The 15,555-nt window shown below is 41.8% G+C and overlaps 1 protein-coding gene across 3 annotated transcripts in view; it reads left to right on the top strand.

Annotated features, from left to right (window-relative positions):
* DHX32 (DEAH-box helicase 32 (putative)) overlaps positions 1 to 15,555 on the top strand; it is a 54,999-nt gene that overhangs the window by 12,326 nt on the left and 27,118 nt on the right. For all 3 annotated transcript variants that reach the window (XM_082406621.1, XM_082406619.1, XM_082406620.1), the window contains 2 exons: positions 1,989 to 2,497; positions 11,567 to 11,760. In XM_082406621.1, coding sequence (XP_082262747.1) covers positions 2,216 to 2,497; positions 11,567 to 11,760 — 476 coding nt within the window. In that variant the 5' untranslated portion in view covers positions 1,989 to 2,215. The remainder of the gene's footprint in view (positions 1 to 1,988; positions 2,498 to 11,566; positions 11,761 to 15,555) is intronic.

Here is a 15,555-nt window from a genome sequence, read left to right as displayed (position 1 = left end):
AATAATAGCTCTGCTTTTTTGTTTGTTTTTAAGTTAAAACAATTCAGAAATAGTACCTAAGGCAATCATTGGTCATTACAGTAATTTAATTTACATGTACGATGAGATCCCTTGGAAGGGATTCTAATCAGAACAAAACAAAAATTGAATATAAAACTAAATGTTAACTTCTCTTAAGCAGTAGAATTTTCTGACTCTTGGATACCTTCTCAAAGTTAGCTTGTCCTGTGATCTCAGGCTATTGTGTTCTCGGAGCTATTCTGTGGATCTGGTCTCAGCCATGGGGCAGTGAAGAATTGTAGAGTTAATCCATGTTGCATTTGTGTTATCACAACGTTATAATTCCATTATAATTTTGAAACAATGGTTTTTAGAATGAATTTTGAAGAACTCTACCTTCATAGAGCCAAAACGTCCTTTTCCCGCTCTGGTTTCTCCCTCTTTTGGCCTATTTGTATGTGACTTTTTAAAAATTCTATCCCACTCTTCGTCCTACCCCCAAAGTAAGTGGGTGTCCAGTGCCTAGTTTATTAATTTAAGCCCGGAAAAGGCACTCAGCAAATGTTTCTTAAGTGATTGACTGTTTCCTTGGAGCCTGGCTTGACCAATGGGGAGGGTTTTTTTTTATTACTTACGATTAGGAGCTAGCCATTTGAGCCCACTAACTCTGACAATCTAAAGCAATAGTTCCAGGACTTCCCTGGTGGTCAAGTGGCTAAGACTCCTCACTCCCAATGCAGGGGGCCCGGGTTCGATCCCTGGTCAGGGAACTAGATCCCACACGCCGCAACTAAGAGTTCGCACGCCACAGCTAAGAGTTCGCATGCCGCAACTAAGAGTTCACACACCGCAACTAAAAGAAAAAGATCACGCAACTAAAAAAAAAAAGACCCTGCATGCCACAACTAAGACCTGGTGCAGCCAAATAAATTTAAAAAATAATAAATTTGAAAAAAATTTTAAAAAGGAAGTTAAAAAAATAAAGTGGTGTGTTATACATTAAAAGAAAAAAAAGCAGTAGTTCCGATAAATGGGGTGCTGTAAAAAGAGTGATCTGAGTGACAAGATATCATGAAATGTATTTTATTATTTGTTCTTTTATACTCGAGTTTTTCTGTCTTTTTAGTTTTCCCTTGATTGATGTGAAAAGGTGCTTATTTCCAGCAATACTGATTAGAGTTTTAAAAAATCACCAGTGATTGGAAAAGGAAGGACCCCTTACCTGACACGTAGGGAGTGTTACTAGCGTAAATTTTACCTTTTCTTAGGCAATTTTTCACTTCTTCATTTAAATTAAATGTATTTTATTGCCTCTTGAATATGCCATACTGGGCTCAAGACCCAGGAATCTTGAGAAATATGCTTGAGATTACTGGTTTAATTAAGCAAACAAAGACCTCATTAACAAAAGCTAGCCATAGCCTCAGATGGAAAAAAATAAGAAACCCACTCACTTGACTTTGTAAACTGGCACAAGCAAATGTAAAATGAAGTATTTTTTTTAATATTCTCCTTTAAACTAGAGGAGTTCTTAATACTAAATAAATAAATAAATAGTAGACTCTTGTAGCCAGTGTTGGAGAACACTCCCCAGGCCCTCACAATTTTCCCTTTTATAGGGTCTGGCATCTCTTTTGTAGTGGGATTAGTGACCACGTGATTGAGGCTCACACTCACAATGTCCCCCTGTTGCTTTCTATTCACTGCCAATCAAGATGCAGGGACCTGTGATAGAGGCAGATCAGGCAGAGAGCACCAGGTCCAGTGTGGAATTGTTTTCCAAACTGGCCAGGAAAAAACTGCAGCCAACCAGACTTTAAGAATTAACCTATATTATTCCTGGCCTTTTAAACAGACAGCAGAAATGACAGACAGTAACCAGTTAACAGGAAAAATCATGTTTTATTTTTGAATGCGTATGCTTTTTCTTTTGAACATCTTGTATGTATATGTACCTGATTTTCCTTCTTTTTTTTGTTTGTGTTTAGCGTGGTTTATTGACAATCACTTAACGTGCTGAAGAGTGCTGGTGAGCCAGCACAGTAGCTAATGCAGCAAAGAAGAACAGACGCAGATTTGAGGAATTCAGCTTGCTAAAACCTTGAACTGAAGTCCTAGAGATTGGGACATCTGAGTTTGTATATGTGGACTTTCAACTCTATTTGCAGTGGGTTATTGTAGGAGAATGCCAGCTGCTTAAGCTCACTTGGACAAGATGGAAGAAGAAGAACTGGAATGTCCAAACTCTTCCTCTGAAAAACGCTATTTTCCTGAATCCCTCGATTCCAGTGAGGGGGATGAGGAGGGGATTTTGGCCTGTGAGGATCTGGAACTTAACCCTTTTGATGGATTGCCATATTCATCACGTTATTATAAACTTCTGAAAGAAAGAGAAGATCTTCCAATATGGAAGGAAAAATACTCCTTTATGGAGAATCTGCTTCAAAGTCAAATTGTGATCGTTTCAGGAGATGCGAAGTGTGGCAAGAGCTCTCAGGTGAGTAGCCGCTACAAAAAAGCATTTGCTTTGCATGTTGTACTTTTTTATTACTTAAATAGTTACAGTGTCACAGCATAGTGTTCTGTTTTAATAATGATATTATCTAAACCAAAACACAAAACAAAAAAGAGCATCAGCAATTCAGGCACAACAATTAAGTTACTTCCCTAAATTTTTTTATGAAAGCCAGCTGAATAAAAGTTAATACTTATGTGGCTATTGATTGTGTTTATTGTACCACTGAATGTTCTTTAGAATAGCAGAACAATCTATTCAAATTATTTTGTTGTGCATATTATGTTTTAAAAGATGTGATAGATGTTATTTGCCTGCCATAGGTTTTGGGATTAACTGCCACGTTTACATGTCCAGCAGTCTGATAATAAGGATGTGTGGATATGCTTATTGGTGAAGTTGGTTAAGTTACAGAAAGTCAAAAGCACAAGGAAATTCTTATTTTCCAGACTGTAAGAAGTAACTGAGTGGCCAAATATGATCCAGGCCTAGAGCCACACACTTCAGGGTCTAAAAAGGAGGAAAGAATTAGGATAGATAGCGAATGACTATTTACTGTCCAGTTTATTGTTGTTATATTTGAACTTGAAGTTTGATTTGAGTGAGATCTCTATTTTACTCTTAAATTGTAAAGCAAGCAATAAGTATTTTTATTATGAAATTCATTTGTAGGTTCTCATGATGTAAGAATTAGAGCAGACCACAGAGATAATCTGATAGAACCCCTTCATTTTTCAGATGATGAAACCCTGGCCCAGAGGAGTTTGATAATTTGTCTAATGAATGTCACATAACTTTCTGAGCTGGAATTCTAAGAACTCTTTCTACTATACTTTGCTGCTTTAAGGTTTTTATTACCTCTGAGGCTTACTTGTTCTAAATGGAACTTGAAGAGGGGTGAAATGGACAATAGGTTTTTTTTTTCTTTAATCTTGTTTATAGCTGCCAGTATCAAGGGTTTATTATAATTTTCTGTTCGTTGTGATGACTTGTCGCTACAGTGAATGATTTAGTTTGTCATAAGAAGCTAATGATGAAAACTGAAGGGTTATAATTTTCCTGGTTTCTGTGGACAAGTGGCAAGTTAAAAATTATTTAGGGGCTTCCCTGGTGGCGCAGTGGTTAAGAATCCACCCGCCAATGCAGGGGACACAGGTTCGAGCGCTGGTCCGGGAAGATCCCACCTGCTGTGGAGCAACTAAGCCTGTGCGCCACAACTACTGAGCCTGCGCTCTAGAGCCCACGAGCCACAACTACTGAGCCCGTGTGCCACAACTACTGAAGCCCGCGGGCCTAGAGCCCATGCTCCGCAATGAAGAGTAGCCACCGCTCGCCACAACTAGAGAAAGCCCGCGCACAGCAACGAAGACCCAACGCAGCCAAAAAAAAAAAAAATTAAAGTTTTTATTTTGCAATAATTTCAGACTTACAAAAAGTTGCAAAAATAGTACAAAGATTTTCCACATATAGTTCACCCAGATTCCACCAAAGTTAACATTTTACCACACGTGCTTTATCGTTCTCTCTCCATACACACACACAGATTTTTATTCTGAACATTCTGAGTCAGTTGATGACATGATACCCTTCACCTCCAAACACTTCAGCAATATCTACTAAAACAGGGCTAGCCACAATATAATTACCAAAATCTAACTTATAACATTCAAATTTCATCAGTTTGCCCACTAAGGACCTTTGTAATTAAAAAAAGAAATTCTAGTCCAGAATCCAATCCAAAGTTACATTGCATTTCCTTGTCATTTCTCCTTAATCACCTTTGATCTGAAGCAGCTTCTCAGTCTTTCCTTGTCCTTCACGACCGCAACATTTTTGAAGAGTACAAGTTAGGTATTTTGTACAACATCCCTCAGTTTGAATCTGTCTGGTGTTTCCTTTGGATTAGATTCCAATTTTGCGTTTGTGGCAGGAAGAGGACAGAAGTGCTATGTGTCCTCCTCAGGACATCGTAGCAGGAGACAGAAGATTTTTCCCGTGACTGGTGATGTTAAATTTGATAACTTGGTAAGGTGGTGACTGTCTTGATCCCTATCGTCAAGTTACAATTCCCCCCTATCATTTAAGACATATGGGGAGATACTTGGAGACTATGTAGAGTCTGCTTCTTGTCGTGCCTCCAGCTACTAATTTTAGCATCCTTGGATGATTCTTACCTTTGACGTTATTACACGGTAGTGACCAAATGGTGATTTTTCTATTTCTGAAATTCCTTCTATCGATACATTTAATATTTGGAATTCTTCCGTAAAACTGAGCTTTTTCTTCTTTCTCATTTATTTATGTCAGTGTGGACTCATGAATTCTTATTTTATTCTGTAGGTGATAATTCATTACTAAGCCCATTTATTTTGTTGCTCAAATTGTCCCCAATGTGGCCTATGGGAACCCCTTCAGGATGCCTTCTGTGTTCTTTTGACATCATTCTCTGAGCATTTCTTTGCTTTCTGGCCCAGTAAGATGTTATAGGCTCATCTAGTATGTTCCCTGCTCCAGTCTTGGAAACAGCCATTTTTCTCAAGGAGCCCTGGTGGTTCCTTTTAGTGGGGAATTGTATTTAAAAACCAGGAGATGGGTGCTAAGTGCCCGTTGGTCATTGACTTGTCGTTGCTTCTAGGTCCTCCTGCTTCTCCTTCTATCTCTCTAGCTCTTTCGATTTCTGTCTTTCTCTGTTTCTCTCTATTTCTCTGTATTTCTTTCTCTATGTATATTTCTGTTTTATCTGTATTTCTGTCTCTCTCTTCTTAAAAACCATGGGTTCCTACTGACGTCTCTGATTCCAGTTCAGCTGTACAGCGTTCATTCTAGCCTTCCGCACTTCCATATTTGTAACTCCCTTCACTAACTATGAGAAACTTAGCACTCATTATTCATAATATCTTTACTTGTTCAATTTTAGAATGCTCAAATTTTAGTTTCAGAATTGCTAACCCACAATATTGTTTAAAAAAAATTTTTTTTAATATATACTCCTTGAGTTTTCTTTTAGAATTTGTGATCTTAAAGGGCAAGAGTTGTTATCATGTAATATGTTATGTTAATACCTAGCAATGGTTTCTCTTGTCATCTCTAACTTCTTGATCATTTTAATAAATCATGCTTGTTTCTGTTAAGTGTGAAGGCAATATGTATCTTCAGGGTAGGAGAAATCAAATTCTAAACCAATTTAAATAATGGGAGCATCAGTTGTTTTCTTAATTCTGGAAACAACTTGGTTATTTTTTAAAGAGCTTCTAAGACTATTTTCTTTTTCCTCAGCATTTTAAACCTTTCAAAGAAAAGTCTGTCTTTAGACCCAAGCTTTCCAAAGAGGACCACAAGTGTTTTGCTGGATCCTAAAAATTCCACCTCTCTTTAGTGCAGATGGTATGAAGGCTATTTTGTGACTGCCCTCTGGAAAAGAGGACAACTTTTCATACATTTATAGAGCCTTTTCTTGTTACCTTTTTTGGGGCAGATTTATGAAAAAGTCTAAAAGAGAATGAAATATTTTTAGAACCATCTATTTACTTACTTGTCCTGAAATTTCCCCTGAAATGGTTGGGTTAGTGAGCTGAATAAGCATGACGTACCTGAGCTTTAGCCTAAATTAAGAAGCTGGATGGTGTAGAACAACTCCACATTATTAGCTGAGTAACTTACCCCGCATTTTCTGCTGGCAGAGTCTACCTGTGTTCACTCAAGAGGTATACAAATTATGGTATCCAGGGACATGTGACATTTAATGCAGAAGGGGACCCACTCCTCAGGAATGAGTTCTGACATTCTGGTTCACATCGGGCAGCTTAGGGCGCCTGCAGGAATGTTGCTGTAGAGATTCATGCCTTTGGGTGAATTGCTGGTCCTTATGGTTCCTTTCAACTTTGGATTTCATGATTCTGGTACTTAAATAAAAGTGAGTGATTGGGACCTTGGCACAGCTGCGCCCTGGGTGGCCCAGAAGAGGAATCAGTCACCGTGGGCAGGCCGGGGACATAAAACAAGGGCTTGAGGGCCTTTGGGACTAGAATTTGTTTAACTGTAGTAGCGTTGTGTCTCACAGATGACTTTTGTCTCGCGTCCTTTACTCGTATATCCACTAGAGGAGGGGACACAATCTCTAGCCGTGGACGGAGGGGCAGGAGGTTCCACACCAGTGTGACTCATGTGGCTGTCCTCCTGCTGCGGTGGCAGCAATGAGACTGCTCTGCTGCCCTCCTGGTTCCGATCTGGATCAGGACCAGCCGAGGATCCTGGGCCCCAGCCTCCCAGAGTCCAGCAGCCCAGCCTCCTGCCTGTTGCCCGGGGTGGGGATGGAGCGTCTTGGCTTCGTGTTCCGAATCTGTACAACTTGTAGAGCTCCAGTTACGAAGTCAAGCTGGTGAAGCCTTGATGTAGATTAGGTTTTGGTTACTTGGAGGACCCCTCTTACCTACTCTCGTAGCGGCAGATGGGCCAGAGTCCCAGTGATTTGCTTTCAGGGAGGAGATAAGAGCCAGGAGCCGGTCGCGCTCTGTCAGCGTCTGCGCTGATCCTGATTGCGCGACCCGGAGCCCGCTTCGCCGCTCAGGCTTTAGCACGTGTGGCACGTCACACAGTCCAGAAAATGACCTTTAAAACTGGATTGAGAGAATGTGAAAAAGTTGTTGGATGAGCTCAGAATGAAAATATGTGAAGTTGTGATTTCTAGTAGGGAAATTTTCTAGACCAAATATATAAATGTGGGTGTTATCTATTGCTGAAAGGTCCAGGTAAATTTGTAAATAGGTTTGTTTTTTTCAGTTATAAAAGAACAGTTTTGGGGCTTCCCTGGTGGTGCAGTGGCTGAGAATCTGCCTGCCAATGCAGGGGACACGGGTTCGAGCCCTGGTCTGGGAGGATCCCACATGCCGCGGAGCAACTAGGCCCGTGAGCCACAATTAACAAAAAATAAATAAATAAGTAAAAGAACAGTTTTCTGTTTTGTTCACCAAATTGTACACCTTTTGCTAAGTACTAAAGTATGTTCTAGATGCCGGGGGTGGGGGGCATATCTTCCAAAGAGAAACTATAGAGAGAGACATGAAAGGCACATAATGCATTGGTGAGAAGGGTAAAGTACTATTGGGACAAAGAAAAAGCCACTCCCAGAGGAGAATCAGAATCAGGGCGCAGAATGGTACGGTATTTGCTATAAGTGCAGAGAATGCAAGAGTTCCCTGTGAAGCTGTAATCTTAGTGCCCCTTGAAATGACGAAATGTTCACATTTCTGGCATTTGCTGAATCATACTTCTTTTCAGCCGATACTTTGAGTTTGCGAAGGCGTCAGACTTCACAGTGTGCCGTAGCTTGCTTAGAGTGATTCGGAAGGTCTGCTAAAGCACAGAAGTTGTTATAATTAGGAGAGGTGATTTCATATGTCTCTCCTTTTTGTTCAGAGACGACCCTTTCAGTTTGCATTTGCATCACTTACTGTCGTCATCCATGTGTGACTTACTGAAAGGGGCAATACATCGTTCGCAGTCAGAGCTGCATGGGGTGAGTGCTCTGCAATTAGTTGTGACTTGTGCTCAACCTTCAGCTTGGCTGTGTCAGCAGACATCCCTACATTAAGCCCAATATGCATGTGTTCAGTCTTTCGCTGGTTATTTGAACTGATGTTTAGAAGAGCTGTCCCATTTCTGAATTATTTTCTTTGCCTCATAGGTGAAATAATTTGCTCTATTGTGGAGGAGGGCAAAAAGAACAGCGAGGACTGTTGGATTGTTTATATTTATTCCACTGCCAGGCCGATATGATGTTTATAACATTATAAACATACTGTAATAGTCTAATCTTGCAGAATTTGTTTATGTGAGTAAATAGAAATAAATGAAGTGCACTCAGAAAACAAAATCAGAACCTTAGGAACGTGGCCCATAATCATCTGAATCATGTAGAATTCTAGAGTTTGAAAGCAGCTATCCTGGATCTTAGAATAATAACCAGACTGAGTATATCCAGGTGTTTTAGTGAAACTGGATGGTGTCATTTCAGCAGCAGTTCTAGCTGTGTAAAATAGTGCCCGCTGTCCTCGTAGTACTGTCCCCCGACATTGCTATCAGGCTAGAAAGAGTAGTGAAAAGTGGTGACTGTTGAGAACCTGATGGCTTATGTTACTACCTTTGTATAAAGATTCTCGGGAGCGACCCTGGCCCGGCGGAGATTATGCTGGATGAGAAACTGGAAGATTCGGATCGGTTCTGGCTGTGCTGTTTACTGGCAGGATGACTGGGGCAAGTCACCCTTCTAAGACTTTCCTCATGTGTAAAATGAGGCCGTGGCCTACATGCCTTCCAGAGATTCCTTTCAGCTCTGAAATTCTAGGACTTCTGTGTGTATCTCTAGCTCTGGCCCCTCACTTAGGCTCCTGGCCTGTTTTGCAGTTGATCTCAGGCTGGCTACACCTGGATGTCCTCCCATCAAGATGACCTTAACCCTGACCACTTTCCCGGCTCTCCTGAAGGTTCTCTCCCTCCCCGTGAACACCTCGCTCCCCCCAGAAGCACTTTATGCTACTGTTTAGCTTCATTCATTCATTCTGTTTTATTTTACTTTTAAATTTCTGGTTGTTAACGATGCCATTACCCTAGTATTTTAAGTCAGAGATCGTAAAATATTTGTTTCTTCTTACGCATAATTAGTCTGCTAGTGAGTACTATTCATTCTTCCTTAGAAATAAATGTCCCTTGGTTTTATTACTTCTCTCCCATGTTAAGTCCTGAGTCTAAGCCTTTCTCTCCCTTCTTTTCAATTATTCTAATGTCTTCATCCATCCTTCCATCCAAATATTTATTATCCCTCTTATGTGTCAGGTCCTCTATTAAGTAGTGGGGGGAATATGAACCACGCATGTCCACCTTAAGGATCTTCCACTCTAGTGGGGAGACAAAGATTCAAACAGTTTTAATATAATTTCTCACAAAAGTGTTATTTGAGGTCTCAGCTAAGGACCTAGATATGAAGGGAATAGGGAATCGGGTTAAAAAGTAAGGATTTGACAAGGATAAAAAATAACTTCCTAGGGAATGAGGGAGATAGAAACTTTTACGTGAATTCCCAATTAGGTGTGATTGTGAAGCAATTCAAGGTAGAATATATCGAATCATAGAATTTAAAAATATTTCTGGAAAGTGTAAGAAATTAATTTGTCCATTTAACAAATATTTATTGAATAAACTTATTTAAGATTATTTGGTGACCAAGACAGATCTCTGTTCTCCCAGAGCTCATAGTCTAGTGGGGTGAACAGGTCTGCACTGGAACAGACCAGCAACTGCAGGAAGTGTGGTCCGTGGTCCATGCCATGGTCGTCAGGAAGTACACTGTGGGGTCTCCTTCCTGGTGGGGGGTGGAGGGGAGGTATCACAGCAAGCCTTGGGGAGAAAATGGCACAGGAGCTCAGACTTGAAGGGTAGGTCTCATCCGTTCAACCCATTTTACAGGAAAGGAAACTGAAGCTTAGAGAAATGGTGATTTACAATTAACAAACTAGTGGCACACCAGTTCTAGAACTCCTGACTTTGGTCACTTGTGGTGTACCTTGATTCCAGATTTCCTGAGCTTAGTATGTTAAATGTTCATCTTTCATAGAACAAAGTGGGTTATTGAGGAAATAATTGCTGATAGTTTTCAACCTGTTGACAAGGCTGACACTCATCTTGAAACAGAGGAACTACATTTACACTTTTAATCATCGGGAATCTGCAGTCTGCAGCAGGTGTTCATTTTGGAGTTACTTGATTTCTAGTAAGTTATGTTTATTTTTCAAGTTATAGTGAGTATTAAAATCTAAGAATTCGGGCTTCCGTGGTGGCACAGTGGTTAAGGATCTGCCTGCCAACGCGGGGGACACGGGTTTGAGCCCTGGTCCGGGAAGATCCCACATGCCGCGGAGCAACTAAGCCCATGCACCACAACTGCTGAGCTCGCATGCCACAACTACTGAAGCCCATGCGCCTAGAGTCCATGCTCTGCAACGAGAGAAGCCACCGCAATGAGAAGCCCGCGCACTGCAACGAAGAGTAACCCCCACTAGCCGCAACTAGAGGAAGCCCGCGTGCAGCAAGGAAGACCCAACGCAGCCAAAAATAAATAAATAAATTTATATTTTAAAAAAATCTAAGAATTCCACGATGGGTCTAGTAAATAGCAAATCTGAAGATAATTAAAAATGCTAAAACTTTTGAATACCTTGGATCTATTAAAAAACACTCAGAATGATTTATTTTAAAAATACATGTAACAAAGCGTAACTTACTGAAAGTGCCCTAAGATTCCAGCATACAAATGAATTCAGTACTTTCTACTGTAATAATTCTTATGCAAATGAACTCTTTAAAATCAACTGAACCATAATACATTTTCAGTAAAAGGATTTAAAAATAAATAACTCAAGAGCAGTCTTGGAATTGGCTCTTTCCAAATCTGGATGGATTGGTTAATTATCTCACTGAGCTTATTTTTCATTGTATTTAGATGATAAATGCAGTGTATTTTAGCTTTTATTGCCAGGGAAATGTAAAGTAGGCTTATCTGGTTATTTTGTTATGGTCATTTAGATTTAAATGTAAATGTTTTAATTTTGAACTACTATTTTTCATCTAAATGCTATTTAATATTTACATTGCTTAAAGCCTAAAAGTTGATACCAGAAGCCATATCTTTGATGGTGTCTTCTTTTAACCAGAAAGAAAATAATAATCTTAAATACATTAGTCTTTTCAGAACAGCTGAGGTTAAAAAAATTTTTTTTTACCTTGCCTTTTATTTTTATCTTCCTGTTTTTCATCTGGGAGTCTAACTTTTACAGTCCCTGCTAACTCCTGTTTATTCCTAACTTTATTTACTAGTACTAACTCTATGCATAAATACAAATTCTTCAGTTTCACTAACTAAGCTGTAATGCAGCCCACCAGTGATTCACTGGTGGAAGAAAACAAATCATTTATAAGATGAACCCTTGGAGGTTTTTTGGTGGTGGTGGTGTTGTTTTCCTAGCGGGGCTGATCCTGTCTCATTTGTCCCCGTTAAAGGTTCCTCAGTGGTGTGCTGAATATTGCCTTTCCATCCACTACCAGCACGGGGGCGTGGTGTGCACACAGGTCCACAAGCAGACTGCGGTCCAGCTCGCCCTCCGGGTGGCAGACGAAATGGATGTTAACATCGGTCATGAAGTCGGCTACGTGATTCCTTTTGAGAACTGCTGCACCAGTGAAACGATCTTGAGGTTGGTTTGGGGGGCTTTCATCTGCTGTACCTGATGACTCCTGACTTGTCCTCTGCGATCCTAGAAGAGCGTATGCTTGCGTTCTCTGCTTTACGCACCTGTAACGTGTGATAGTAACTCGTCTCTCTGTCACCAGCCTGACACGCACCATTCATTTTCCCACCTTGGCACCGTCAGGGATTCCTTGTCTAAACTTCTTCCGTATCTCCCCATAATCCTCAGGGAAAAGTCATGACTTGTTAGGTTGGCCCCAAATACCTTCCAAGCTGTGCTTCTGGAGCTCCGCCTCATAGTGGGTCCATATACGTTGTCTGTGTGCCAGCTGTGTTGACACACGTGGTTCTCCGTGTACCATGTGCCTTGACATATGATCTTCCCTCCACAGGAATGTCTGTGCCTCTTCCGGGCTTGGCTAATTCCTCCCCGTCATACAAGATCCCATGCAGAGGTCACCTGCTCCAGGAAAGCTTCCCTGACCCTCCCGTAGTGTAAATTAGAAAACCCTCTGCTGGGCTTCTGTAAAACTTGGTCTCAGCCTTCATCATGGCAGTGTAGGTCAGTGTTTTTCAAACTCTAGTTTTGAGATTCTTACAGGTTCCAAGGACCCTTCTCAGTAGCTACCACAGTTGTGAGATTTCCTTTACACAGTTGTTTCCAAGAGCTTAACAGAAGGAAAAAGAGAAGTGGAAAAAATCACTGCTCTGGGCCAGTTTCTCAAGCAGTTTTCTATCATAGCCATCATTGAAAGTGAGAGTATCTTATGGCACCTTAAGGAAATGGTCAAAGCTGCTTGCAGCCAAAGATGACCATCTCAAGGGCTTCAGCTGTCCCAGGCACTGCCTGAATGCCCCAAGGTCTGAGGAGACAAGTGTCTCAGCCTCAGTGTATCTGCGTGTCTCTAACCCCCTTGTGGGGCACACCAGAGTGCCCTGGCACATCACTGGGGACGTCCTACGCTAGTGTAACAGGGATGCTATGACACAGCATAGCAGAGTACAGTATAGCAGGGATGGTTCCTGCATACTCATATCCCTGGCATCTGACATGCTTGTCCCATGGAGAATGTTGTTTAACACGCTTGATAACGGAAGGAAAGACGAGTGCCTGGTCCCAGCTGGCTGCTGCAGACTCTGGTGCAGTTCTTCTCCCATTCAGAAAGCCTGTATAACTCATTTGGTTTGTACTAAGCTGCTTTCCCTCAAATGTTATCTTCGAAAATAGAGGACATCGGTCTTCAGGCTGGTGTTAAACCATAGGGAATCTTTTGATCAGTAGCACTACGACTTGAACTTCTTGAAGATGCGTAACCTTCTGTTATTCTAGCCATGATGTCCCCGAGTCGTTGTATATGTTTATAAATTATTTATTATGCAAATGGTCCAATAGTGATACAAATAAACGTAAAAACCTCCCTGCTTTTGGGAACTCACAGACTAGTTGGAGAGTTGGACAGGACGTGCAACCCTGAAAGGGTGAAGGATCGCCACGCCTAGCAGATTCATTCTTCATCCTTTACATTTTGAAGTGACCTCTCAGGTGGTCATGGTTTTAATTAAAGGATGGACTAGACTTTGGAAACCTTTTGAAAAGGACTCTTGGATGTAGTCACTTTTAAAATGAAATCTTATGATTTTTTTATCTTATTGATATGGATCGTGTGCATATATTTTTTTTTTTTTTTTAAGAAAATCATAGAGATAAATAATTGTGGAGTAACCCAGTAATGTTGTCAGAGTAGGTCAAAGACACATCTCACCTTTTAAGCATCTCTTATGTGTTGGGACTTGGCTTTCATTGCTTTATGATGAAAACCCTGCAAGCATTCCATCCTAACAGCCAAAGGAAGGACTACAGTTTCTGTTGAAAATTTTTTTTGGCTCTTATCTGCATGTAGCTTTCCTTCCTTAATGTAGAAAATAGCCTTCAGGTGTGGAGGAGCTGAACCGCAGGTGCACCTCAGAAGGTGGAAGGGAACTAGCAGCCTCCTCCGGCCACTGCGGGTTCTGGTTCCTCCTGCCTCGGCCGGGCTGCCGGGTCGTCTCATCCTTACTTCACAGTCACTCTCGTTGCTGGGATGCTGCACTTTCCTCCCTGACATCCCCCAACCAGTGCAGAGTCAGCAGATACTCTGATTTGTTGCTAACAGGGTTTGAGTTGCAGCAAAGGGGCCAAAGCGAGTGAAAAGCTCTATGGGATACGAGAAAAGAAAGTCGTCCCTTATTTTCCTCCTGGTGCTCTGTGCTCTGAAGAGCAGGCGGCGTGGCTGTAAAATGAGTGTCTCCGCCACCCACCCACCTGTCGCCTTGCACAAGTCCCCCAGCCTCTCTGCTTACGCTTCCTCATCCGTGAAACGCGGTGGTTGACACACCAGCTCACAGGCTTGTTGTGAGGACTCAGGGAGCTGCTGCTCATGACTGGTGGATGGGAGCACGACGCACCTGTTAGCGATTTGGGTGATTTGGGTGAAAAGGTAAATTCCGGCCGCATTCATTTCCTTGGACACATGTGCTAGCCATAAGTTTTTTTTTTAATTAATTAATATATTTATTTTTGGGTGTGTTGGTCTTCGTTTCTGTGCGAGGGCTTTCTCTAGTTGCGGCAAGCGGGGGCCACTCCTCATCGCAGTGCGCGGGCCTCTCACTATCGCGGCCTCTCTTGTTGCGGAGCGCAGGCTCAGTAGTTGTGGCTCACGGGCCCAGTTGCTCCAGGGCATGTGGGATCTTCCCAGACCAGGGCTCGAACCCGTGTCCCTCGCATTGGCAGGCAGACTCTCAACCACTGCGCCACCAGGGAAGCCCTAGCCATTATTTTTGATAAGCTCAGACTGAATAGCTATTTAAATAAGAGGATCTAAGGGTGACTGTTGATTATAGAAGGTAGTGTTCTGTATTTGATATTGTCGTTTTCATTTTCTTTGTAACTCCTTAGCATCTAGTCTGTTGGGTACATAATAGGCACTTAGTAAATATAATCTTTATGCCGCTACCATTTTTCTGGATTCTATATAGAACAGCTTAGTTCTTCTTTAAGCTTTTTTCTGGCCTTTTTCAAAACAGTGGATCCCTGAATATTATATACCTAAAATAGTCTTTCTGAACTAGATATCACAATATCTTGTGGAAGTGACATACATTTCAAATATGGACCCTCTAGAACACAGAATTTTTTAGAAATTACTCAGATTTTTAAGGTCAAATTCAATACATATAATTTCAGAAAATATTAATAAAACTTTCCTATATTACATTCTTAGCTTTCAAATTTTCAGTCTTAAGAATTTAGAATATAAATTACATTTCCAGGGACTTCCCTGGTGGCGCAATGGTTAGGAATCTGCCTGCCAATGCAGGGGACATGGGTTTGAGCCCTGGTCTGGGAGGATCCCACATGCTGCAGAGCAGCTGGGCCCGTGCGCCACAACTACTGAGCCCGCGCGCCTAGAGCCCGTGCTCCATAACACGAGAGGCCACCACAATGAGAAGCCTACGCACTGCAGTGAAGAGTAGCCCCCGCTCACCACAACTAGACAAAGCCTGCACACAGCAACAAAGACCCAATGCAGCCAAAAATAAATAAAAATAAATTTTAAAAATAAATAAAAAGGGCTTCCCTGGTGGCACAGTGATTGAGAATCTGCCTGCCAATGCAGGGGACACGGGTTCGAGCCCTGGTCTGGGAAGATCCCACATGCCGCGGAGCAACTGGGCCCGTGAGCCACAACTACTGAGCCTGAGCGTCTGGAGCCTCTGCTCCGCAACAAGAGAGGCTGCGATAGTGACAGGCCCGCGCACCGCG

Source organism: Balaenoptera borealis (assembly GCF_965194805.1).
Source record: "Balaenoptera borealis genome assembly, chromosome: 10".
Lineage (NCBI taxonomy): Eukaryota > Metazoa > Chordata > Mammalia > Artiodactyla > Balaenopteridae > Balaenoptera > Balaenoptera borealis.
Note: the sequence above shows the minus strand (reverse complement) of the source record. Positions and strands in the feature narration are given on the sequence as shown.